Below are 25,908 nucleotides of genomic sequence, written 5' to 3'. Positions count from 1 at the left end.
TCAATGTGTCCTATGCGTACTTGAGGAAATAAATTACAGGTTCATAACAAACTATCTATGAGCGTCACAAACATAGTGCCGGTGGTCAATATGCCTGCAGCAGAAGTCATTTCTGAACAAAAGATTTGTCCTCCTGCAAGTTAATAGAAATTCCACCGAGGCCTGCAAATTTCTACAGGACCGAGCGCTTTGGAAGATATGCAGCGGAGCAGCCCAAGAATTGTATGGATAAAAGATGCATCAATGGTGTATGGGATCAGCAAAAAGCATGGGGTATGATTTGGCATATATTACTAGTACTATAGCAAGTTACAAATAAAAAAAGAAATGCTCTAAGGCAGATAAGTGAAGCCTGTAAAATACCAGATTTTATAGCTATCATGTGTTAAACCTTTACTGCAATAATTTAAATGAATTTACATTTTTGAACATTTCTGCATTTTAACAAGTGCAATAGTGTGATAACCAGCCTCCGTGGGCGGCAGGCTTCTATTCAAGACCGCATTGTAGCGGTGTCAGACTCAAAAACATGATATGTGTATAAAGGTTATCTCACATTTTCATTTAAATGCCAGTAATTGGCACCCGTTCTCTGCTTACTCATCCACTATATAGGCCGCTATGGTTTTATATGGAGACGCGCTGGGGAGGAACGAAGAGGTAGATGAGACGCCGATACTGTTCAACAGTAAGTGATCCACTAAATGTGTGCAAATGGAAATATAGCTATCTAAGCGTGTGTGTGTGTGTGTGAGAAGTTAACGCACCTGTGAGTGGGACAGATACACTGGCCTGGAGAAGACGATCCACTCCACCACCTTGATGCAGGGCGGCGTGGTCAGAGAGCCGGTGTATCGGTAATAACTGTCCAGGGACGATGGCAGCAGATCCCTCAGGACGAATGGCCGCAGGTTGGTCTCCTTTTCTGGGTAGCGGGGAGGATTAAAAACACCACCTTCTTCACCAGCCTTGCTTAGAAACCCTGAACATCGTCAGCTGCATTTCAAACGGTTGTTTCATTGTCCCCGCGGCATCTTCACTGCTTTGGTAAAGCCTCTACAAGTGGAATGATGGTGACAGCAGTTAAAAGCCTCACAACTTGTTATCCCTCCGGCCAGATCTCTTTACTCAAGAGATCTCCCTTTGGTCCTCTTTAAAAAAAAAAAGGAGCAGAGGAAGGCGAGTCAGATAAAATGGCCAGCTCTGACAGCTGATCTCTGGCTGGGAGGTTTGCTGCTCTGTTGGGTGTGACAACTGTCGCACGGGCCACAGGGATTAAGACAGATCCAAACGATTACCGGATCTGTTCAATCCTTTGTGATCAGAACCAGGCACGGTCGTGTAAAAAAAAAAAAAAAAAAAGAAGAAGATCCCTTCATCCTTTGCAAGTGGGCTGGTTGGGTGAAAACCCCCCAATAAAGCCAAGTTTAGGTCAAATCCAATATCTCACAGCTTATTAACTTATCTAAAAAAAAAAAAGCAGAGGCTTTGGGGGCGATGCGACTGATAGGACTACTGGATGCCTCGCCCCATGCCTCATCCCTACTCAAAGTCAAATTCAGTATTCACAGCCTTTCTTCTCCCCGTCTTCAGACAGCGTACGTGCCCTATCGCTCGTGGGCCGCCGAGATGCTGATGGATGGATGACTGCGGGATAACGAGCTAGCGGAAAACCAACCGCCCTAACGGGAGAGGAGGCGAGAAGCATTTAGCAGCCAGCAGGAAGTGAGTCCAAAAAAACCCACAGCCACACCGAGCGCTCTCTCATCTGGGGAGATGAGAGATACTGTGGTGGTAGCACGAACATCTGTGAAGGGCTCAGACTCTTTCAGCGGCTGACACAGATTCAGATTTAGAAAAGAACCAACATGTTGTACCAAGGTTATGGAAAAAAAAGAAGGAAAGGTTGAGCTAAAATACCTGTGTGAAATTAAAACCCCAGGTGAAATGGCCTCCCAGCTGATAATGTGCCAATCAGAAAATGGGCCAATTTCTTCACTGCAATTACTGCAATGGAATTTTGAGTGTAGAAATTGAATTGAACAAAAGCGACCCATTTACTGAATCCCGGGCCTATTCACATGCTTTTTAAGATTCTCCACTGGTGTCAGAGTGAGCTTTTCTATACCCACACGCGTGTCTTTTTCCCACTTGTTCAGAAAGTTGTAGAACTTATTTCTCCGCCTACAAAGTCCCAAACTTTCGAGCGCACGACACCATGCGGTTATCTCCAGAAAGTGGGGAAATCTGATTATAAACAGCCCAATGAAGCCCAATGAAGCCCCGCCACCAGTCATGTGAAACCGGCGTGAATACAGCGCAATTAAATGATATTTCCCCATTCATGTACTTGTCCTTGTCAGTGTATGCTCACACACAGTTATGACCGTCAGCAGCTGCTTGTGTAGTATGCCATGCATGTCAGTGTAAACAGTCCCCAGATGCAGTGAAGGATTAGCAAACGATGTTATATCATCTGCTGATGAATGTCACGCACGCAGCGCCGCGGCACAAAGTTTAAATCATTTGTCACGGACGCAAAAAAAACAAAAAAAAACAAGACCTTAACATTTTACGTTTGAATACGAGCCCCTGCAGGAGTTAAGGGGCCACAATCTACACGTGCATGTCTGAGCGGAATTAAACGGAGTGCTGTCTAATTGAGGCTCAGATGTAATTAATAGCTCTTCCCCGGTAAGTGAGGCTCCTCAGAGGTCTCCCATTGTGCAGTTGCATAAGCAAAGGAGAGGCGGTATCTTGCAAATTTGGCATCCTTTTGAAGTTAAACTCTGCTCATTTCTTGTGTTTAGTCTCTAATTTGGGAAATAATTCAGACCGATGGTTACGCAGTTGAAAGCAAGAGGATCAATCTTTGTTGTAGGGGGAAACAGCAGGAACACAATATCTGCAATGTCACGACAAAGTTGATTGTTCATTTTGATGTTCGTGGGTGATCTTCAAAAGATTAAAAGCGGATTGAATGTCCCACATGAATTGAATTCTCATAGTATTCTCTCATGTCAAAAGGATTTGGGTTTGACAGAAAAAATATATCACTGGATAACTATTAAATAAAGAGCATATATATATATATACATACATCCATACACATATACACATATGCATTGCTTACCATGATGCACAACGCCTTTCAAGCCCTGGATGATGGGCTCTACAGCTGGATTGTCTTTTTGACCCAGCTGCAGGAAATGTCCAGAGACAAAGGATTACAAAAGGGATTACAAGACTCAAGCAATAATCCAACATAGCAACTAAGGACAATCAATATGAGCAAAATGCATCAGGTGGACACAATGAGGGCAACATCTCCACGATACAATACAAATATAGCACCAATTCCAGCAATGGCTCAATTATTTGTAATGGTGAAGTCTGTCATGTTGATTTTTTGGGTTGAGAATCTAAAGGTCACCGTAACAGATGACCACGTTCGGTCCCCGGGTCATTTACGGCACGGCTGCTCTTGGTGTTGTGCCGGATTAAAGTGCATTCATTGTGACGTTCACCATTAAATACCTTGATTATCAGTATTTCATAATTATGTTAATAATGTTATCTATTTTAGGGGAGGACTATCACTAGTGGTGGTTCTGTCTTTCGTTAAAAGGACTTATGCTAGTTCCTTTAACAGAGTGAAAACAAGAGAATTATTCTTTAGCTACCATCCTGCAATACCTCCAATGTCCTACTTAAGAGACAGGAATGGACAAAAGAGTATTGGGCTGCAGGGACCAGTACTTCCTTGCTGAACATTAATTCAGGTCAGTCAGAGGAGAATAATTGTGTGGAAGTGAATGCTGAATGTGGATAATATGCACACCTTAGAAGCCATTAATAGGCCCCTGGGGAGCCAAACAAGAACTCTCCTCATTGATTAGAAATGCTAAATCTGAGCCAATGTGCGTGTGCCCGCTTAAAAACGCTTTCACTGTAAAGTGCTATTCAGCGGGTTGTGCATGCGGGCCCTAATTGCAGTAAGCAATTGGTGTGTCAGGGCCCAGCGGAGGCATTTAGGTGCACGCACACACGTGGTTTATCAGTGTCTAAGAGTAGGCCCACATTACAAACACCTGTGTCCCCATTCCTGCCGCCCTCTTCCTGCGAGCTGACCCTTGCCTGTGTGCTTTTAAGCTAAAGGTTAGCCCACATTGATTGCCTGCCATCAATTGCAAAGAGATTGCTACTAACAATCGGGAGTGTAACGTGTGCTTTTTCACGGTTCATAAATCTCTCAGGTGTTTTTACTGTTAACTGAAATTAGGACCATTCATCCGTCCGTTAGGTTTATGTGTAGAGACCTGCAGGCAACAATGTGTTCAATGAGAAACCTGCAATGTGCTGCAGAATGCCAAAAAAGTAACTATGTAAACTATGTGATCACAAAACAGGTGCTAAAGACCATTTATAATAACTATTTATCAACATCAAACATCATATTCACATCTTCATCAGATTATAATTGGACTATAATTACACCCATCTTCCTTATAATTCCCCTATAGGGTCTGATTTCCTTGGTATGATTTATATCCTGATTTATATTTCCTATTTTTTTCTTTTCATCTGCACTTGTTAAATGTATTCATTCATCTTCTTGGTTTGGCTAGTGGTAAGCATAGTTTGTGTAAATAAAGTCATTCAATAATCCTGTGACAAAGCGTATACAACATGAAGGCCAGTTCCTCAACAAGACTAGTGTGACTAGTACCTTCTGACCTAACAAAGTATGTACGTTTTAACCAGACCTAGAACCAGGCTCGTGACACGATGAGGCCGTGCTGCGGTGCTTTGTAAACCTACAGGCGATCCGGGGGCTTTTTATGCATTCCGCCATCTTGTTTATCTTGAAAGTAAAAAATAAATCCCATTGAGAATCAATTAATCTTTTTTATATTGGATTGCAGAATGGTCGATGGACCACCTGGCACCCTAAGAGGGGGGGGGGGGGGTTTAAGTCAATATCACTGCACTCGAGCCATGCTGCTATTACCGATCAAAAATTTCAAGTACGCTGTGAGTAGAAGTGCACACCAGGTCTGAAGGCCAAGAGACACTTACCTCAAAGAAGACTGCGATGGCAGCAATGATGCGTCGTTCCTTGATGGCAGCACTGAGGCTGTCAAAGTCGTCTGCGTTGTAGAGGTAGATCTGCATCTGGGATGGGAAACAGAGCATAAGCAGCTCAAGGAGTGGACCGGGAGAACCGAGCGGTCCTGCCATCAATCACTCCGACACAATGCTGACGAGCTGATGAAAAGAAGTGTGGAGGGGCAGGAAAAAGGGTGTATTTATTACTCCTGTAAATCTACCATTATCTGTGTCATTCCTTTTTGTGTTCTGCCACTCTTGGGGGGGGGACGTTGGGAGAAATACAGTATCCCTTTCCTCAGGGCGAATGTCCTCACGTAGATAAGTTACAAGCATCTGGGAGAAAATGTGCCCTTCTCCTGTGGAGAGATCTAACAGAATCGTACGCTTGTAATCATTGCTTCCAATTACCTTGAATCACAGACAACATTGCGACTGACTTGAAGTAAAAAAGCTTTGCGGTGCGTGTATATGATGTGAAAAACCATCACACGCTGAATAAATCATACGCCGATAAGAAATACATTTCCATTCCTTTCTTTTCAAAGCAGGCATATTATGGGAGTGCTGATCAAAATCGGCAAATGATTCTAAAAGTAGCAATTGGAGCTGTCCATCATCTCGCTGACTCTAGCCTCTTTAAAATGAAAAACCCTTTCATGCCACTGAACCAAGTTAATTGCCAATAAAAAAAAAGGTCCTCCATGTGGATTTAATTAAAGGGTATGCTTGCATTTTTTTCTTTTTTCAAAAGGAAAAATTACGAGAGGGAAAGAAAAAAAAATGCTGCCACCACTGGCTGTAAAAAAAAAACAAAGCAAGAATAAATAAGCGTGTAAATATTGATAAATCCCTAATTGTATACCAATCGCCTGAAACAGGTCCGAAATGACTCAATCCAGATCATTTAAGTTAATTAGTTTCTTTAGATTTCCTTTAACTGCAGCCTTAAAAGGCATTAAAAGGTTAAGAAAGAGCTGCAGCTATTCATCACCCTTCAGATGTTATTAACTACATTACCTGATTAAGCTGCCCCCCCCAGGCCTCATTTACTCAGTGACACATGACCACATGACCTGCTCTTATTAAACAGCCCAGTGGAAAACGTGATATTCAACTGTCCAACACTTTCATCGGCGCCAGTGAAGAGAAACGTTGGTGAAATGAATGAGGAGGACTTGATCGGTGGCTGTTTGTTGTTGACGAGCTGCCACGTCTTCTCAGAGAAAACTTCTGTCACATCCTGAGATATCTCCAGAATTTGGGGGATTTCAAGCAGGACGGGCAGGTGGTCGGACTCATTTTTAAGCTCTCTAAATAATTCAGACATGTTTGTTTTAGTGAGCGCTAAAGTACCGTACTGTTGTACAGAGAAATATCTAAAGGAAATCTCAAAATGGTGGCTACCAACAAAAAAAAAAACAACAACAATGACTGCTGGCTTAGGCCCTGAAAAACAATTATTCAAGCTTCATAATTCCCCTCCAGTTGTTTTCTGTGGAGCAGACCTTCCACAAAGTGAGTGCAAACACGCAGTGGGAAAGCTGCTCTGCGTTCACAAGTTGCATTTAAGCACAAACAGGTGAAACTCAAAGGCGCGTTTGACCCGATTCCCCAAAACAAACTACAAGAAATAACTTTGTGAGCACAGAGGTTTTGGATCTATTTCAGCAGCACAAATGTATTCTTCTTTTCTCACTTTACAACAGTGCAGCGTTCTGTTGTTTCCTGTTATCTGGGTTTGGTGCTACAGCACGTGTACAGTACATGTTACTGCAGTGAGACATTAACTTGGTGTTTTCACATACTGAAAAGAAACGTGAAACAGGAGAGCTCAAGTGAAAAGGATGAAAGTGGATTAAGGGTTAGTAAACAAATAAAATCAGAATCCATGTCAATTTAAAATAACATACAGCGTGAAAAATAACACAGATTCACTACAAGATTTACACAACTGCACGTTTTCCTGTTTTCCTTAAACTAAATGGTGGTAAACAACTCCCCAGTAAACAAACAACAAGTCCCAGTGGAGCAACATCAAAGCAGAAAGCCTCGAGTGTGGAAACACGACCACGTATTAAAACTAGGGGTGTCAAATGATTAAAAATTTTAATCAAATTAATCAGAATTTTCAGTGGATTAATCATGATTAATTAACACCTGAATCCTAACCATTTTTTCTTTCTGAAATGCATACTAAAGATAAATAACAGGACACAGATACATAATTATCATTATTATTATCATAATTATTATTTTTTACATAAATATATGTTATTGATATTTGATTTTTTAATTCATTCCAGAAAATAATCAAATCAATGTTATTTGATAAGTTACAGACTGATTTCCCTGCATGGCTCTAGAAGGGTCTCGAGCCTCTGCAGTTTATCCCACTCTGCTGCGAGTTTGTGCTCCTGCGATGACCAGACATGACCAGACATGTCAACCCTCCCGATGTTTCAAAGCCCCCCCCGAAAATCTCCCGGACCGACCTTTCTCCCGATTTCCACCCGAACAACAATATTGCTGCACCACCCGTCACTGGGCGCGCCGTTTCAGACCGAACAATAATAAAGGTTACACCTTGAAGTCGAGCGCGGCGATTAGAACGACTGGCGCTGCAAAGAAATCCGCTACCACCCCCATTTCAGTGTGAAATATTCCCATACCTGGGAGGATTTAGATCGCATTGGTTTCTCTTCCTCCGCATGTTTCAGAACAGCGCTGCTCTTGATCTGCTGGGCGGAGCTTTTCTTCTTCTCTGTTCTGCTGCGCGAGAACGGGGGGGGGAGCGGGTCTCTGGCGCAAACAACTTGCTGAACCTGACGGCCTGACATATGCCTGCAGGTGGCAGTAATGTGTTGTATAGGATGAAGTGCATTCCCTAGAAGAGGTTCTTTCCGGACCTGAATAATTTGTCACACTGCGCATGCGTGAAATGCGTCAAAAAAATTGACGTAATTAACAACAAACAGCTAATTAACGCCGTTAACGCGCTATTTTTGACAGCCCTAATTAAAACATGTCCGTCATGTTGAGGATTTGTACGATTTGCCTGATTCGAGTCAGGTGGTGTAAAGATACGTTATTCTCTGGTCCGCCGTGACCCCGAGAGCTTAATTCACTGCAAATTAACACGTGCAAGTACACAAAACACTAGAAGATGAAGAAAAAGCGTCTCTCGGATATTGCATCCTTGGCCCCTAGCGTTGGGCGAAGCAATTCTCTGCTTCTCCAACACCACTGATGGGGATTCTGTAATTATTTTGCCGTATTTATAGTCCTTTCTGTGCTCTCTACTTTTAGCATGTGTGCTGAGCACTCAGGGTGGCCACATCCACCTCCATTACTCTTAACTGCAGGCATGCTTTCAGGAGCTGCTTTCCTCTTTCTGTGTAACGCACTGTACACTCACTCCTTACAGTTCATACATCCGCAGTACTTTGTGTACCCTTCCGCGGTGTGATTTGTAACCCATGTATAATTAATCTGACTTTTGGTGACACCCTAATATATTATTTGAAAATATCTCCTTATTGTGTCCCGAGGCCGAAAAAGAAATGCGCTGTTTCATTTTTCATTGTGCTGTTTGAGCGAACAGGTGGTCCACCTAACGATTTCTCTACTTCACTCTCATGGAGGAGACCGCGGTTAGATTAATGTCAAGCTCGAGAGCCAAAGGCTGTGCAGTTTCTTTTTCTTCTTCTTCTTCTTCTTTTTACATGACCATGTTGCAGAAGGCGGAGCCGCTCTATAGAGCAGCTTGTTCTTCCCTTTCCAGCCTCTGTGTGTGTGAACTATGTGTGTTTTTCAAGCTTCTAAGGAGGTGTAAAAACCATTTTTGAGGTTTCGTTCTCAGGCCAAAGGAATAAATGCTTTGTGCGCCGCGCTAGGAGTAACCTCGGGCGCCATGCGCATCATTTGAAGTGGGGAGATAATTAGACAGCAGATTGGAAAACGGTCTCTGTTTAGCAGAGACAAATAAAGCCCCCCCGAGGTCAACCTTCAAGGTCATGCCGCTCGACTCGGAGAGAACAAAAGACACACAAAACAAAAAACAATAGCCAACATCCGCGGCGAGAGATCACTGCACGTGTTAAACACATAAAACGTTTATGAAACAGTGCAGTTTTCCCGCGCATGCCGTGTCAGATGTAACATAACATTAAATGAATCAGACTCTGTCACGGCATGAATATGAAAATGGACAAAGTTGAATGGCCAAAGGCTCGATTCTGCAGAACCACGTTCCCTTTCAACCATACATCATTCCATTTCCCCCCCTGCAACTTGTGAATCAGAGAGTGAAATGATACATCATGTTTGATATATGCAGTCTAAACTATTGATAAAGAGAATAATTTCAACAAAAAAAAAAAACAGTTCTCCCACGCAGTGCTATTCCTGCCCACATGGTGCACATGTACAGCATGTCGTTAACAGGAAGCGTCTTTGCGGATAGGCGGATGGAATATTACTTTTTGTACTTCCTGTAGCACAGACTATGCATTTCTCATGAGGATGTGACTAATAGGTTGCCAGGAGTGGCTGTATGTTATTAAGCTTTTTTTCCCCGCTAATAAAGAGCATTTCGCCATGGTGTCATTTACAAAGCCGCAACCCCATCGCACTGTATGTCAGGTAACTCCTGTGAGGGCCGTGTCAGCAGGTAGAATAGGACGAGAAGAGGGTCACTCATGGTGTGAAAGATAATGTCAGTGCTTTTTGTCAAGTCATCTGTGTATGCTAAAGCAGGAAATACACGGATGCATGAGCAAAAACCCTCTAAAGCAACCGGAAAGAACCCTTCCAGAACAACACTCACGTTATATTTTCTTTCTCTATTCCCCAATTGTGTTCTCTAAAATGGATTTTAACCGATGGTCATTTAACCTCGATGGTTCATGCACATGGGCAGGATTATTATTTGGTTTTCTACTGTACTGGACACAGTGATCTTGTTTTAGTCTTGATCCGTTTCCTTTGATTCAACTGGTCAAGGTTTACATTCACACCGTTTCCACTACTTTAAGCTGTTTTCCTCATTGGGTTCTTATTAGAAGCGAGCTTTTTTCCTTTTAAATCGCGAGCACACAAACCTGGGAATCCATCCATCTGTGACACAGAGGCTGCGGCAAAAACCTTGGACCACACACAAAAACATTCAAAGCTACAACTGTATGTTGTCCATTTATGAATGAATAATCTAAAGGGCACGATTCTCTCTAAATTGGTCGTCAAAGAGAATCCCGTTGTCTTATTTTGAGGCATGCCTTACGGGAGCCATACGCACGACAGCTTCATAACGGCCGCACATCATTCGGTGGCCTTTAACACTACATTGAACAAAAAGTGATGTGGCAAAAATAAATCTAATTACTCAGCCATTCAGCATCAAAAGCTTTGCCTGCATAGAGAGCCACAAAGAACAAGGCCGGGGAACAAACACAGGGGGACGCTAGCTGCGTGTTTGGAGATAGGAGCCACTAACAGCCGTTTCCTGTTTTCACACACTGTCATATTTACACTAATTATTGGTGTTTGACACTAGGGGGGATACAAAAAGAAATGCTATAATCCCACAGAAAGTCGGTGTAACACACATTCGGTAATTCATTTCAGATAATGACACTGTAAAAGGCACTAATAATTCATTATCTGCACCACTTAGAAATAGAAGGGTTTCTGCTTTAATCCAAGAGCCAGAATAAATAATGGCAAAAGGTTTTGGATTTAATACCCTTCTGTATCTGTGCTACAAAGAGTGGTCGCAAATTTATTTTCTGCTTTCCTTTATTTACATTACATTGAAAAATGGGTTGTGACCTTGTGCAAAAAGCCCTTTTAGAGCAGGAACGGTCCAAACTTCTGCTTTGTGCTTTATCTTTAATTAAACTCTAGTCTACCGAACTTTACTTCTCCTCAGTGCCTTTCACTTGGCTTTCATTGATGACATTTTTCAGACTTTCTATTGTAAATGCTGTGAAAGAATATCAAAATATGTTATTGTTGTATTTTCATCAACAACTGACCATTAAGAGCATCTTTTGAAAAATAGAAGCCATTTTATTGTTTTTTTTATATTTGTTGCTTGAACCGTTTTTCATTTCTTGAAAAAGTCTTGAGGTTTTAAAGTGGTTGTCCAGTAATTCCATTTTCTTTTTTACTTGCACATGGAGTTAGGGAACAAAAGAAAAAAAAAAGAAAAGAAAATAAGGTCAAGGTCAAAGCAGCAGAGGCTAAAAGAGCCACACCGCTAGTCTCTAGTCTGCCAAGTATCAGGATTGCTGGATTCTATGCTTCCAATAATGATGATGACATCAGCAGTTTTCTGACTTTTAAATCGGCCCCTTTTCGGTATCATTTATGAGGCCACCATTTAGCAAAAACCTGCTTTAGACCACATTGAATTGTGTTGTCTTTAACACTGAGATTCAACCCAGTGACGCTTCTTGGAGATTTCAATGCACTGCCTCACTTCTGCATTTGGCCCCTATATTCAATATGAACAATTATGGATCGGCATGGCGTGGTTTGTGGTGACGTGATACTTTACCTCTACGGGAAACCTTCTTCCATTAATGCTGTGTTCCGATCCTGCTGACCCATTACTGTGGCCCCAGTGGAACTCCATCTTCTCAGCCTTAAAACGCCCCGGCAGACCAGCACCTCTTACAAAGTAGTCATCCTTCAGGAGGACAGCAACTGGAGACAAACAGGGGCACAGCAAAAGGAAAAGATGCAATCAAACAAAGAAGGAAAACAAAGTACAGCCATGGCAGGGAAAGATAGTCAAAGATGTGACTTTGCAGGAGCTCAGAGCGGCACCGTTTTCGCTGGGATCCGTTATCGACACAACTACATATCTGTAAGATCAGAACCTCAATCTCATTAAACCAAACTCATCTGTTCTCTTCTGTGACGACAACTCAATTATTGCGTGATCTCAAAATAAACCATTGCACCTCTGTGGCGTTCAGCTTGATATCCAGAGACGATGAACTTTGTTATCTACAAATCTTTTGATGTTTTCTATAATATCGCGACACGATGACATTTCTACCTGCTTCAGACACTGAATAATTTGTGCATCAGACACAATCTCCCCCTGTGACGTTGTTGCTATGAACTCAAAACTTGGCACGGGTGGCAAAGTAGCACCGATTTATTTCGGTTGCTAATGCATACGTTAACAGACTCCCCACTTCCTTGGCTACTTTGCAACTTCCTTGATGATCCCCAAGCTGCCTTGCGCACAGACAAGGTTTTGTTTTCAAACTATTACACAAATGATCTTGGCTCAGAGGGATGCAAGATCAGCGAGAGGGAAACTAGCTACCTGGCAACCCACAGGCTGACATGATTTGTTTCTGTAGGATGCTTTATGGGGGGGAATCATCATTGCTAGATACAAAGTCATTGGGGGGCACATTCACGATGATGCCACTGCGCACGCCACCAGCCCCTTGCAGTGGCCTTGGAGTCCCATTGGTTGACCGTGGGGAGCTGTGCTGAGCAGCTACGGGCAAAGCCACTTTCTCTTAAACTTGCTGCATGGTTCACTAGGAAGACATAATGGAATTCTCTGGCTTTGTTATCTTCTCCACCCACCGGCTAGCTTTCTGCAACGCTGTGCTGCCGTCCCTTCAGCTGTAGAATGGCGAGCATTTAGAATTGTCTCTCATGCGAGGTTACCACCAGTTTGGAAATGGCCAAAGGTTTGACGTTTTGTTACAGAAAACGTTGTAATTAGGTGTTTATTGCAGCATTTCTTTCATGCTGTGACACTATTAGTTCTTGTAATGAATGTCCCGTGAATGCATTATCCAAGCATTTACAGTAAGTGAGTACCATTAATGTACACATTAGAATATGACTTCAAAAACAATGACTGCAAGAGCTTATGAACAAAGGCACTTAAAATATTCTATGACATTTACTTCATCAGGGATTTTGTTTACATTTAACTGCTAAATCATTGTGTTTAAAAGTGTAAATACCCTCTGTATGAAAGGTCATGGTTGTGATGGGAGAATTATAACATACAATTTCCCTTGATTTTATTGTTCAACAATGGGCTTTATATCTATATATATATATCTATATATATATATCTATATATATATTCAGTGTAAGATAACCTGTTGAACCCCGAAGACTAAGAAAGAATAACGTTCTGTGATCTGCATATTTCCCCTTTAGCTTGCTATTACTAATTTCATTTTATTTGTGTATTCCCCTATTTTTCAAAAGCCTACGATCTGGAGGCTGAAACACATGAATACATGAGTAACCTCAGTCGGTACCAACGAAAATGACTACTTTTGCTTTGAATTGTTATTTACTCAATCAGCGTAATCAGAGGGAATGACCCAACATTTATAAATGTCGCTCCTTCTGCAAAAAAAAAGGTAAATTAACTAAAAAATCTGTGATTTCTAATGAGAAATGTATCATTGTTACTAGTTTGAGCACTTCCTGCAGTGGCTTTCAAGAGATTTTAACGACATTTCGAAATTGATAGTAAGCAATATAATTTCTTGAAACAGACATTTCTGCTTTCGTGAGATGTTTCCCCTTAAAAGTCCGGACCCGTCTGCTTCCTCATTTGTAAATGTACTTAGCGGTGTCACGGAAAGGGGAGTTTAAGCTTCATTAGCTCTTCAGTTATTCGGGACATCCAAAACACGGCCATGACAAGGCGTATTACCATCCTCCCACCCGCTGAGACCAAAAGTCAGCCCTCTCAGCCCTTTTAATCAAACCGCACAAAGCGAAACCACGAGGACAAACAGACAGACAGTCGCTACGCTGATGACACAATGAACCGCACAGGGGAATGGACAACATCAAGATAAGTGAAACCGATCGGCATGCGTGGTTACTAGCAGGGAGAATCTTGTGTGGGATCCAGAGGGGGGGGGGGGGGGGGGGGGAATCTGGAGAAAGTAGAATCGTGTGTGATAAAAGATGAGCCGAGCCCCTCTCGTGAGGCATGAAAGAATCTGCCGGGAGTATTAATATGCCAGGGCTGCTTAAGTTGATGGCCCACGGTATGAAGGATAACGTCTCAGATGGGGGGGGGGCTCCCGGAGACTAAAAGCATTAGGCAACCAAAGAACTACCATCACATCATTACGATTGAGCAATTTTTGGCCAAACACCTGCAGATCCGCAAGAGCGCTGGTACGACACGGTGTTTTTCCTGTTGTTGAGTTAGTGTAATCCCGTCTGCATCACAGGGAAAAGGCAAGGGGATGCTGGCTGATCATGGGAGTTTCATTAAAAATGCTGGCCTGGTTGTGTGAACCCTCCTGCAGGAGAGCAGGAATTAGAAACTAAGCCAGAAAGACCTTGAACCACATCCAGTGAGAGAAGGGGAGTGTGTGTGAAAGTAAATCCTTGATCAATGCTAATGTCCCCGGGGGCCTCACCATTCCATGAATTTGGTTAAGAGTTGTTTGAAATTTTACTGAGAAATGTTTTGTTGAGGAATACAGGCTGAATGGCAGCGAGTCGGCTCAGACTGAAAGCGGGTCAAGACACAAGGGAACCTTCTGAAATCCATCTCGATGAACTTCTAAGATCTATTCGCTCAAGTTCTTAATTACGACATTGACTTTTAAATAGAATGAAGAATGTTAAAGCCTCTTTGCGCAGGATCTGAACTTTTGGACCTTGACACCCCCTAGTTGGTGCATTAGGATAAAAACACAAAACACTGTCAGGGTTTTTCCTAATTTGAATTGGCCTGCATGAAGCGAGACAGTATGCGTAATCGGTATCTAAGAACAGTATCTTGCCATATTTGAGAGGACTCTATCAAAATGGATAGCCTACTATAGATAACTATGGATGGAAAAATTGCCTTTCACACTGGATACGGCAATGGAATATAATGTTAACAAAAATGTATTTTGTATTGTTATATTACCTTAAAATAAGCAAAATAATGAGTATTTGCATTGGCAGACTCAGCTCCGCTACATGTCTGGCACACCCACATGTAAAATAAAAAGAAATAAAGCTTAGCATAGGGAAAGAAAAAAAGACCAAAAAAAACAGCTATGACAGGTCTAAATCAAAATCAGAATTAAATGTTGAAAATTGCAGCTGGATGCCACTGGGATGGGAGTTGTTTACAGCTCACATATACATCTGGAATGGTCATACTCTTATGCACATCTGACTGAAGGTTTTACGTACGAGACTTAACATTTGGGACTAGAAGCGTCCCCTTTAATCACTCCGTGGTGGCTCTCCTTGGAAACAAATGACTGAGGGAGTCCAGGTCTCATGACAATATTCTGTATTTGGATGGACAGAGGTGCATGATGTGTGAAACACTGCAGCTAAGAGGAGAGATCGTACTTCATGGTTGAATTCTCCTGATAGAAAATGCTAAAAGCCATGATTCAGTTTGAAGTTGAAGTGTCACTAAGGAGCCTCCGCTCGCCTCCCAAGGAACACAGCACTGTGACAGTCAGGCGGGGGACAACAATGGGCTTGGATACACTTGCCAACGACCCATATTCAACTATTTCAGTACAATTTGACGACAAAAGATTTATCAAGGACAGCACATGAATGAAGGAATTTAGACACGAACGGTGGAGCGATGACTCAAAACCAGTCCAAAAGCCAGAGATCTATTTGAGGGCAACGCGTCGCATTAACAACTTCCAACTGTTTTCAGAGGACATGAAGGACGGACATCTACAAAGATCAACAACCAGAATGTCAGCCGGTTCATGAACGCGTTTCAAGAAATGAAGACGATCAAATGTAGCCATGGAAAAAGATCCTTTTTGCACTTTGGTTTTTAGGCTTTGGTAGAGAAAAGCATCAGCTAACTAATTAATGAACAGAGCCAAGAAGCTGTGATGTCATTGATCCATCCATCCATCCATCATTGAATTATAACCAGCATTAATCTTTAAAGGCTATTTAAAGTTGTTAAATAACACTATTTAATATATTCTGAAGTGCCTTCACACAGATTGTAAAGCCCTGTGAGGCAAATGTGTGAGTTTGGGCTATGCAAAAAAATATTTGAATTAAATTGAATTCATCTGTGTAATGGAATGGTTTCTTCACCACTTAATAAAAAGAGGTCATTTTTCAATATGCATTTAAGTCTACTGGTCATGTTATTTCCAGAAGAGCTGAGGTATTGGAAATCTAATAGTAAGTTAACCTCTTCTAAACAGTGAATGCAAAATAATATTCTGTAGTTATATTCTTCCATTTTTCTGATTTCCACAGTGCTTTGCAATCTAAAATTCCCTCTGTACCATGTGTGCCTAAAATTACAGGCATCCATGTTATTTCCATCTTGGTAAATAAGCAGCCCGCAGCATTACCCAACTGTCCCAGCGGTCTTGGTTGTCATGGAGGCTAACAACTCTCATTATGCTCAAACGCAAAAGATGAAACTACCCTCAGAGAGACACAACGCCAGAAGCAGGAGAGATCAATTGAGGTCAGCGTTTTCACACCAACGGTCCACGAATTAGCCGATTGAAAAATAAATAATGATTTGAAGAAGCAGTTTATCAAGTAAGTTACAACGTGTCCCTGTAAACGATGCATGCAGGCTGACACAAAGAGGACAGCAAGAGAGGAGGAGGGCGGGAACACAACAATACAGGAAACAATGAAACACTGGCAGAAGGATCCTTGGAAAATGGAGTGTGTGTGACTGTAGTTTGCTTCGTTGAAACGTTGACAAATTAAAAAAGCAGGTACGTGATGGATAGCGTCTATTCATTGAATTTAATTCATTTTGTGTAGTCGAAAATCAAAGGGCTTAATCCATTGTAACGTTGTACATTCTGGAATAGCAAACTACTTGGACATGACTTTGTTTCGTCCCACTGCCCTCCCCACTGAATGCTGGTTTTAGGCGGTTCGGGTGGTGCCAACCTGTCTTCCCGGTGTTTTTCATGGTGGTCTGGTTGGAGGACTCGGCGTTGAACTTGTCGAGCACGAGCTGCTGGTACTCCTCCGACACCGGAGCTTGTTCGTCTGAAATGTCCACAGGTGATTGGTTCCTGGCGGCACACTCTGGGTACGAGGCGGCCCAGCTCTGAGGCCCATGGCTTCCTGCAAAAATAAGTGAAGCGAAAGCTCATGAAGAATGCACACCAGAGTTCCCTTTTGTCTAACGATTGGTGCTATAAACACACAAAATGACAGCCACTGGGACATGATTACTGCAGCGGTGCGGTTTCAATGTGCCCGTAACGGAAATTGAAAGAAAGACGACAATGATTATTTTATATTCATTCGGCTGCAATGACCTCTAAACCCCTACAACAGCCGGCAAAACGTGTAAACACAATGAAGATTCATTGTGTGGCTACAGGCAATTCCAGCCTTAATTGTCCATAATATGATTTACAAATCCAAATGAGGCCGATTTTACAGTGATACACAGACTAAACCCGAGCAGAGTCTTCGGATATCTATATATTTATTTTCTCAATTCTTTTTTTCTTCTTTAGCCAAATAGGATATTCAATTAAAACACACTCCAATTGAACAATGAATGTGCAGTGTGAGCTGCAAACGGACTTCCTGTAGAATCCCCATCCACTGTCTGCTCTTTTAATCCTCTATCCCCCACAGTGGCCCTTTCTACAAAGGAATAATCCACAAGCGACAGGGGTCCCCTTGATCTCTTCTCGGGTACAATGGGCCAACGCAACAACAAAAGCCCGGGGATCAGGGGGACAAGGAAGCACGCGTGGATTTGAACTTTTCTGGGTTAACGCAATATTCAGGATCCCTTTCTTTACAGACACACGGCAACTGTGTCCGTGGCTCATTTCAAAAGATATGAGAACCCCTCTAAAGTTAAACACGGCAGATAAAGGGCGGCTTTACGTCTTGTGACGACGTGTAAACAACTTGCAGCTAAAGACACTGGAAAAAAGATGAAAATACATGTAGCATAACGTTTTAGGGACGTCAGCCAGGAGTGAAGACACATAAACAGGAAACATTTCATTAGTCTCTCCGACCAATGTGTCACTATGTTAGGCAAAGACTGCACTAAACACTGTTAAGCGCTTGGAAATGTCTGAGATTTGTCCAGTGACAGTTAAATCAACATCAATTGTCAACTAAACACCGCCCACGCGATTGTTGGCTCGCGAAAGTCTGGATTGCAATTGAATGTTGGAATGAGCTGCGTTTCTAACCAATGGCGGCATAAGCCAGGAGGATTAGAGTCGTCAGTCTTGGCTTTCGTTTTACCAACATGTCTGTCCCAGTGCTACTTTTAATATTTGATGTCCTTAAAAAGAGCCCATTAGGAATGCAATGCTATTATTATTATAAGTCATAGAAAGAAGATGCTAGGTATGTACGCGGCGTCCTTTCCATCAACAAGGACGTTGTCAGAAGCTCGATTGAACTCACAAACGCACAAAACAATACATTGATTAAAGGTTTAAGCTTTGTGAAGCAATATCTTTTTATATCACCACTAAAGCAAATGACTCCCTAAAATATCCAAAACCTTTCCGACGAGGCCAATCTGACTGAGCATCGACAACACGATCGATGTGGCAGAGCTGGAGAAAAAAGTTGGACATCTAGACAGCCAAAGAGCCTTACATTGATAGCAAAATCAGTAAAACCCAATCAAAGGAGTCGGGAAAAGGACATCAGTGGGGTTCTCATGGTGCAGTGTCTGTTGAATGTGAAACATTCAATAATAAATACATCTCTTTCCTCATTTTCTATTCCACAACGTTGCAGAGTATCGATACACATTCATTTATTCTGGCACTAATCCTCAGAATTGCAGTGGAATGAAGGTCTATGTCTGAAACTAATCCACTAAATCAAGGCCAATCTATGGCAGATTTTAATATGTTGGTATCAATGGAACTATGGAACAATGGAACTCAAAGACAGACACGTGGAAGCAGGAGTTATACCGAAACACTGTCGTTAACCTGATTGTCCAAAAAGACAACATTTTTAAACCCTACGAGGGAAGTTTTATAGTGATATTGTTGAAATATGAACTGGATTTTTTTAAACTGCTAAATATCCGTGTTGGTATAAAAAATGCAGCATGTGTCAGACTGTAAAATGTCTTGATCAATGATGGCTTCATTAGTTCACATGTAAACACCACCAGTTGAACTAGTTTTCAGTGTGTTTCTACATTTTTCTGGGACAAAAAATGGAGCTCAGACAGCGTAGAGATGGTTGTATATTTATGTAGTACACACTTGAGGAGGTTATGCAATTGGTTATGACTGACTTACTTCCATCCCATTTGTGTTCTCAGGAAATATATATTCTCCTTGGCAGAGCAGTTTGAAGCACCAGGCGCTCAGTTGCTTTGAATATTTAGCATTCCCTTCACAGGCAAAGTCTGTTATGTGGGCTACCAACAATAAAAATAAAAAAATACCAAACTATTCAGGTTCTCCCGGTGGCAATATCAACACACATTTCTTGCATTCCCCTTTTGTCCTCTCATATTACTGGTTACTAAAAGTTTCCCAGAGACATATAGCTCATAGAATGTGACGGACATGCCTTAAAATAACATCAGATTACACTGGTCAGTTGTGTTCAAGCAGGAGTGGTGTTGACTCAGAACATTAAAAGGAAATTATATTATTATATATATAGATTTATTGTTGGTTTCCAAACACAAAGGGTAAGATAGAAATAAATGTCATTAACGTGTCACTATTGTATTACATCAGAACCGCAGTGTAGTAAGTTGAGTGTACTGAACCCACTCAAATGTTTCACATGTATTCAACGTGTAACTTGAGAAAAGTGTCATCTTTTGCTAATTTTCCATTAAAAAAAACACATTACAGCCCATTTACTGCCAGCGAGATAATTCTGCCTTTTCAAGAGCAAAAAAGGGAGGAGCAGCGTTAAAATCAGATAAGTGAGGGTTGCACAGCAGTCGATTAATCTGTCTCACTGCCAACCATCAGAAGGGCTATAATCCCCCCCCCCCAGTTACGCCTCTCCAACTGCAGCCCCCCTCCGCTGCCGCGTCTGGCTGAGGTGAACACGTCTCAAAAAGAACATGTTTAATAACACTGTGGAATGATTCATCTAAAACATTGGGGGCCACATTTGCGACCACATTCAGCACATGGCTCAGAGCGAGGCGCGCACACACACACACACACACACACGACACACTTATTCTAATGGAAATCTCTAAATGGGCCATCAGGTAGTTCATGCTGTACGCTGAGTGTTTTATACACTCGTGATGGACAAAGACGAGCGTGCTACACTGATGTTGCGGCTCACCTTGTGGGAAAATAGATTAAGGACAAGGGGGCTCACTCGCATTATGTGGCATCCTTGAAGGAGTCGCACGGCGTTGCATTACGTACAGACAAACGTTTAGCGCACGCAACCACGTTATAGGCTTAAAATGACCCGGAGGAAATGCAAGCAGCGCAATAAGCATGCAGCCGCCTGAACACAACAAAACCGCCAACCTTTCAGTGGTTGGGACCCTTTTCAGCACAGGACTCAATATCAAAACATCAATGTATTCGATGATTCAACACGTCATTTATGAAATATGCCAGTACCAGGATGAGAGATGTCTGATCCGTCCGTGCTGGTGTGCGAGTCCGAGCTCGCTCCTGTGTGACGGGACGCCACTCTTGTCTTAAGTAAAACAGGCACATGTTTCTCTCAATCTGGCACATTCAGTTACAGGCGTCATCCCATTAACCTTGGGATAAACAGCCGTGCCTGTGCTACCATGGCAATGCTGACAGAATGGCAATTGGCTTGTCATTTCCGTTTTGTCCCTCTGAGGGAAAGCATCCAGGCCGCATGCCGCCTGGCAGGCCTTCCCCCGGAATTGGCACACTAGCACTTGCAGAAATCTACGTCGATCAGTCCATATGTGTGAGTGGCACTGGTGACTTAACACCATATAAAACACTGTATGGGCAGCGGGGGAGGGGTTGGGGGGGGTTGCAATGAGTTGTCGCTCGCTGCTGCAAGCGGTGCGACGCGAGTTCAGAACCTTGTGTGGGCTGCAGGGTCCCCTTCGCAGGAGCAGCGTTGTACAACAACATTCCTGCTGTTAGGTTCAGCGCGGCGCTAACACCCCAGATGGTGGAGACAGGCCTCGTTGCAGCGGCATCCAGGGTCCAGGTTGGAAAAGCTGATGAGCGGAGGGCTTGTGCCATGTGGGAAAGGTCGACTCAACCCCCCCGACGACCAGATGGCAACAGGTTGACTTTTTGATGCGCGCGCACGACGGCGTTCAGCGGCATTTTTTGAGATGGCCGCGCTTGGAAAGGAAACGCGACATCGATCAGAAGAACACGAGGTCAGGTGATCACAACCCCATCTAAATTTAGCTTGAAGCCAAAACAAAGGCAAACTAAAAAGATCGCCTAAACATATATATCCACACACATCTATAAATATATATATGTATATACGTATATATACATCCTAGAATAACACAGCCCAACTTGCTGGTTCAACATTTTTGTTGAGAGGTTGCCATCGTCATTACTGGTGTGCTCAATTTGGCCAATAAAGTGATATCAAAGTGAAAATGTAGATTATCTGGTAACACTTGCTTGTTTACAACCTGCCTGAACCATGGTCCCAAGATCCCGACGGCTGATGAAACCCACGAGTTTGTCGGGAATCCATTTAGTCGAGCGTGAACACTGCTAACGGTATATATGGCAAACGTGGACGTTTTGCTGCTGCGTGTATTTCAATACATTTTTTATCTCAATTTTGCCTGATTGACACGGAGATATTTGGGTCCGGACCAAAGTGTTGGGCCAAACGGAAATTGCTTTCCTTATAGTCATGACGCTGGCTCGGCAGGTCTTTGTCTTTTTTTTTCTTAGATAAGCAAGTCATTCATAAGCATTGAGCCTCAAAGATACCCTTTTCCATTACTAGGATATCACAGATACATATTCCTATCTACCCACGGAGGTATAGACTAATTTAATTTTTTTTTTTTTTTTACAAGGCGTGGGGCCTTAAATGGATATGTGGAGGGCATTCAGAATGAACCGTAACGGCGTCCACTGTAAGCTCCGATAACAGAGCCCCGTCGCACTGAACAAACCAGCAGACTCCGTCCCGTCCTCCCGACACCACTTCGTTCCGCTGCCTCCGAGTCCCACAGATCTCTTTACATGCTTCCTGGCAGCTCTGTGACCTAATGGCCGGGAAGGGATGAGGAAGCGGGGGGGAGAGAGCTCAGCTCAAAGCCGAACGGACTGCGAGGAAGAAAAGAGCCGACTCCGTCTGATGAACGATGCCGTTTCACCATAAACATTTAACCCCCCCCGAGCAGACGCTATAACAAGCGGCCAGGGATGGATACAGTTTGCAGATCCATGGGTTCTCTATCGCTTTGAATGGGGTTCAGTCTAACCCTTATTTGTTATGTTTGTGCCACGCGGGGCATCTTCAGATGGACGAGAATAAAAGACTGCGTGCAACTACGATCAAAGTGAGGAAAATCATCGGCGACAAATTGGGCCAGTAAACGAGGGCCATGCTGCCAAAACTAGATGCCATTACGCCGGTGTCATGTGTCACTGGAAATCACTTCAAACTAAGACAGGTTTTACCTTTAAGTCTTCCCGAAACATTTATAGTCTATAGTCTTACTGCAAAAAACAGAAATCTTTCAGGTAAATTAAAGATTTTTTATAAAAAGTCAATTGTGACTTTTTAATAGTAGCGAACTCTACGTTTCTCTCTGGCCCTTTTGCTTAAGACTTTATTTATCAGTAGACTGTGAAGATAATACGTAAAACGTATTGATAGATTTTTTTACCTAGATATTAAGGAACGGGAAGATATTTGCAGTCTTTCTCTCAACATTGTACAGGTACTCCATGAGCATAGTTTGCAAGGATGAAAAAAGGCATCTGTGATCACTACTTGGGCACAAAGTGACGCATGAGTGAGTTTTTTAGTTACACTTCACCAAATTAAAAGTACATTTCTTTGACCTTGTCAGTTCTGACATCCACAGCAAGCACGACAGAGCTATTCTCTTTGTGTTCGTGCACTTTAGGGTAGAGGTACTGTCACAACAACAGGGAAACCGGCTGAAAATCCATAAAATGAGGGAGGATCTTCTATCCATTTGCACTCTATGAAAAAAATAAAATAGATTATGGAAAAAATGAGACTGACTCTAACGGGGCTGTTCATATGGCTCATTGATTCAGTCAAAGGTGCAACAGAATAGAGTGTTACAGCAGAGCTGCTTCGGAATCTGGACCGTCACATGTGCAAATGGGATGGAGAGGAATTTGCATATACATGGATAAATGTTGTTCAATTTTTAAATTTAGCTATTGTATTGTTCTTAAACACAACACAAGTAAAAGGTAAATAGCTTACTTAGTGAACTTATTTTTACATTATTAAATATTACATATTAAAAATAGATTCAATTGGCCAGTGAACAGATTAAATACAGATTGTATCCATCGTACTCCTCCACCTCCTTCCTTGGTGGACCTTTCACAACACTATACCATCTGATAAATATGAAGAATACTAGTCCAATAAAGTAAATGAGTCTATTATTGTATCCAGAACCATTATACGGAGTTAGCGCAGACACCTACTGTGACAGGTGATTAAAAAACTGGCTGCTGTGGGAGACAGCAGCTTCAGATAAGGTAACGACTTTCCCCCAAAGTGGAATGCGAAAGCCGAAACAAAGAGCCCGAGAAGATGCTATGAATCATCAAATCCAACGCCCTGCTATCTCAACCATCAAAATGAAAGTCCACAAGAGTCATTTGGAAGTTGCGCTGCCTTATGCTGAGGCTGCGGGTCACTAACTGACCCCTGGTACTTCGTAAGTTCAAATTGCTTTTTATATAACAGGGAGTCGGGTAGTTTTGATGTTGGTGTTGGTGACTGACACAATAAGACGCATGTTTTGTTAACCGATCCGTTCCTTTCAGCTTAAATGATTTAAATCCACATTATGATGTTTCCAACCAGTTCCTGGGGTAGTCCCGTACAGACCTATAGATACCAATGTGCTTCGTTAGTCTGGAAGATCTATATTTCATCAGAAATCAGGTACAAGCATCCACAGTTTAGCCAGTAATGACCAGAAGAACAAAGTGCTCATCTCAATGAAGGCAATAAAGAAAACCATTGGCATGAAAAATCCCCCCTAATTCTTCTAGTGGTTTTCCTTCGCTCTATCACAGCGATCTAATGGCCAATTAGCAAGACTGCAGCCAAATGTTTGAGAAAAAAAGAAGCGGAGGTTAAATGTCTAATCTCCAGAGAAGTAATAATCACAACCTGGAGTGTGATGAGGCCGTAACACCGACTCATGGTGGGAAGAGATCACAAGCAGCTCTATTTTGCTTCGTGGAGAAAAAAAAAACGGGAATCTTGCCTCGAGAGGGACGGGTTTGACCCGTATTACCCGGACAAACATCACCATGTTCGGAGTGTTAATCAACAAAAAAACAGCCACACAGTTAATGCAGCTTGAATGCCATTCGCTTGTAGTTCTCCGTTCTTTTAGAGTAGCATCATCTTCCCCTGAGATGGGAGACAAACTGACGGGAAAGGACAGACCCCCATCTTTTTAAAGCATGAAGTGAGTAGAGAGAAAGGACGTACTTATATTTGTCAAAGTGGAATAAAAGCATGAATATCCTCAACCGGCGTCGTGGTTGCATTGTGGGTGTTGTGTGTAAAGAAGAATGTTTGGCTTCCCTTCGGCTATAATATAAAAAATAGTGTTTTATAAAAATGGAAGAAAATTTAGTCAAGAAAAATGAGAAGGTTTTTAGGATGGTAAATGGTTCCCACTCCTTTAATAAGTGCATATATTAGCATAATTCCAGTAACTATGAAACTCTAAAGGGAGACATCCATCCAAAGAAAGTTAGGCGTACTTGGTATGCATTCTGCACTCGACCCAGTGGACATGAAATGAAAGATTTCAGCGGATAGGAAGTCAAATATGACACTAAAACAATCTTCACTCCTTCCTGGTTTGGTTTTTAGCTTCGGCCTGGTCACAAAAGTGTCATGCTAATTCATTTGTTCTAAGGTCAGGTGGCTTGGCCAGCCAAGCACACTGCATTTGAAAAAAAAAAAAAAAAAAGAAGGTTTATTTTGGACCAATTTTCTAAGTCGCTGTGCTCAAATTGATGGATTATTTACACAAACAGCCAGAAAGCCGACACTGTTCATCCACAACAGAAGCCCTAAAATCATCCTTCAAGCTGAAAAGTCTGAACTTAAAGCTGATCGTAAGCTGTTGGATTTTAAACACAATGTGCCAGCAAAGTCAAAACAGTGGAAGCCGACTTAATGCTGCCTGAGAGCACATTTTCATGAAGTTACAGCCACTTCTGATCTTAGCCTGCATAGCGGTATTTGAGGCGTTATTTAAACCCGGCCATGTTGCATTATGCAATTAACAGTGTGACCTCATGCCCATAACTTCCCACCGGCCATTCAGGACACCAGCTTCCCTTCAGGCTTGCGTCTACAGGGAAGGGTGGAGGAAGAAGATAAACAATCCCTTGGCAAATCAGTAGATGCCTTAAAGACAAAGGGCCCTTAATAGCCGCTGACTTAAAATCCTGCACGGTACATTTTCATATCCAGGATGGCCCCTTGCAAATCAGTCTTAAACACAGCGCGCCAAGCATTGCAAAAACATCAAATGTTGAGTTATAGATTAGATGCTTCTAGGAGACCTTTTTGGGGGGAGTGCATTCCATCAAAGCCCCAGAA

General features: G+C 42.4%; 1 protein-coding gene across 2 annotated transcripts in view; it reads right to left on the bottom strand.

Moving 5' to 3' along the window:
- Positions 1-25,908, bottom strand: part of ca16b (carbonic anhydrase XVI b) — an 83,083-nt gene that overhangs the window by 23,117 nt on the left and 34,058 nt on the right. For both annotated transcript variants that reach the window (XM_037490035.2, XM_037490036.2), the window contains exons 3-7: positions 17,038-17,217; positions 11,669-11,817; positions 5,080-5,175; positions 3,134-3,200; positions 768-925 (exon numbers count right to left, since the gene is read on the bottom strand). In XM_037490035.2, coding sequence (XP_037345932.2) covers positions 768-925; positions 3,134-3,200; positions 5,080-5,175; positions 11,669-11,817; positions 17,038-17,217 — 650 coding nt within the window. The remainder of the gene's footprint in view (positions 1-767; positions 926-3,133; positions 3,201-5,079; positions 5,176-11,668; positions 11,818-17,037; positions 17,218-25,908) is intronic.

Source organism: Pungitius pungitius, chromosome 8 (assembly GCF_949316345.1).
Source record: "Pungitius pungitius chromosome 8, fPunPun2.1, whole genome shotgun sequence".
In the NCBI taxonomy this organism is placed as follows: domain Eukaryota; kingdom Metazoa; phylum Chordata; class Actinopteri; order Perciformes; family Gasterosteidae; genus Pungitius; species Pungitius pungitius.
Note: the sequence above shows the minus strand (reverse complement) of the source record. Positions and strands in the feature narration are given on the sequence as shown.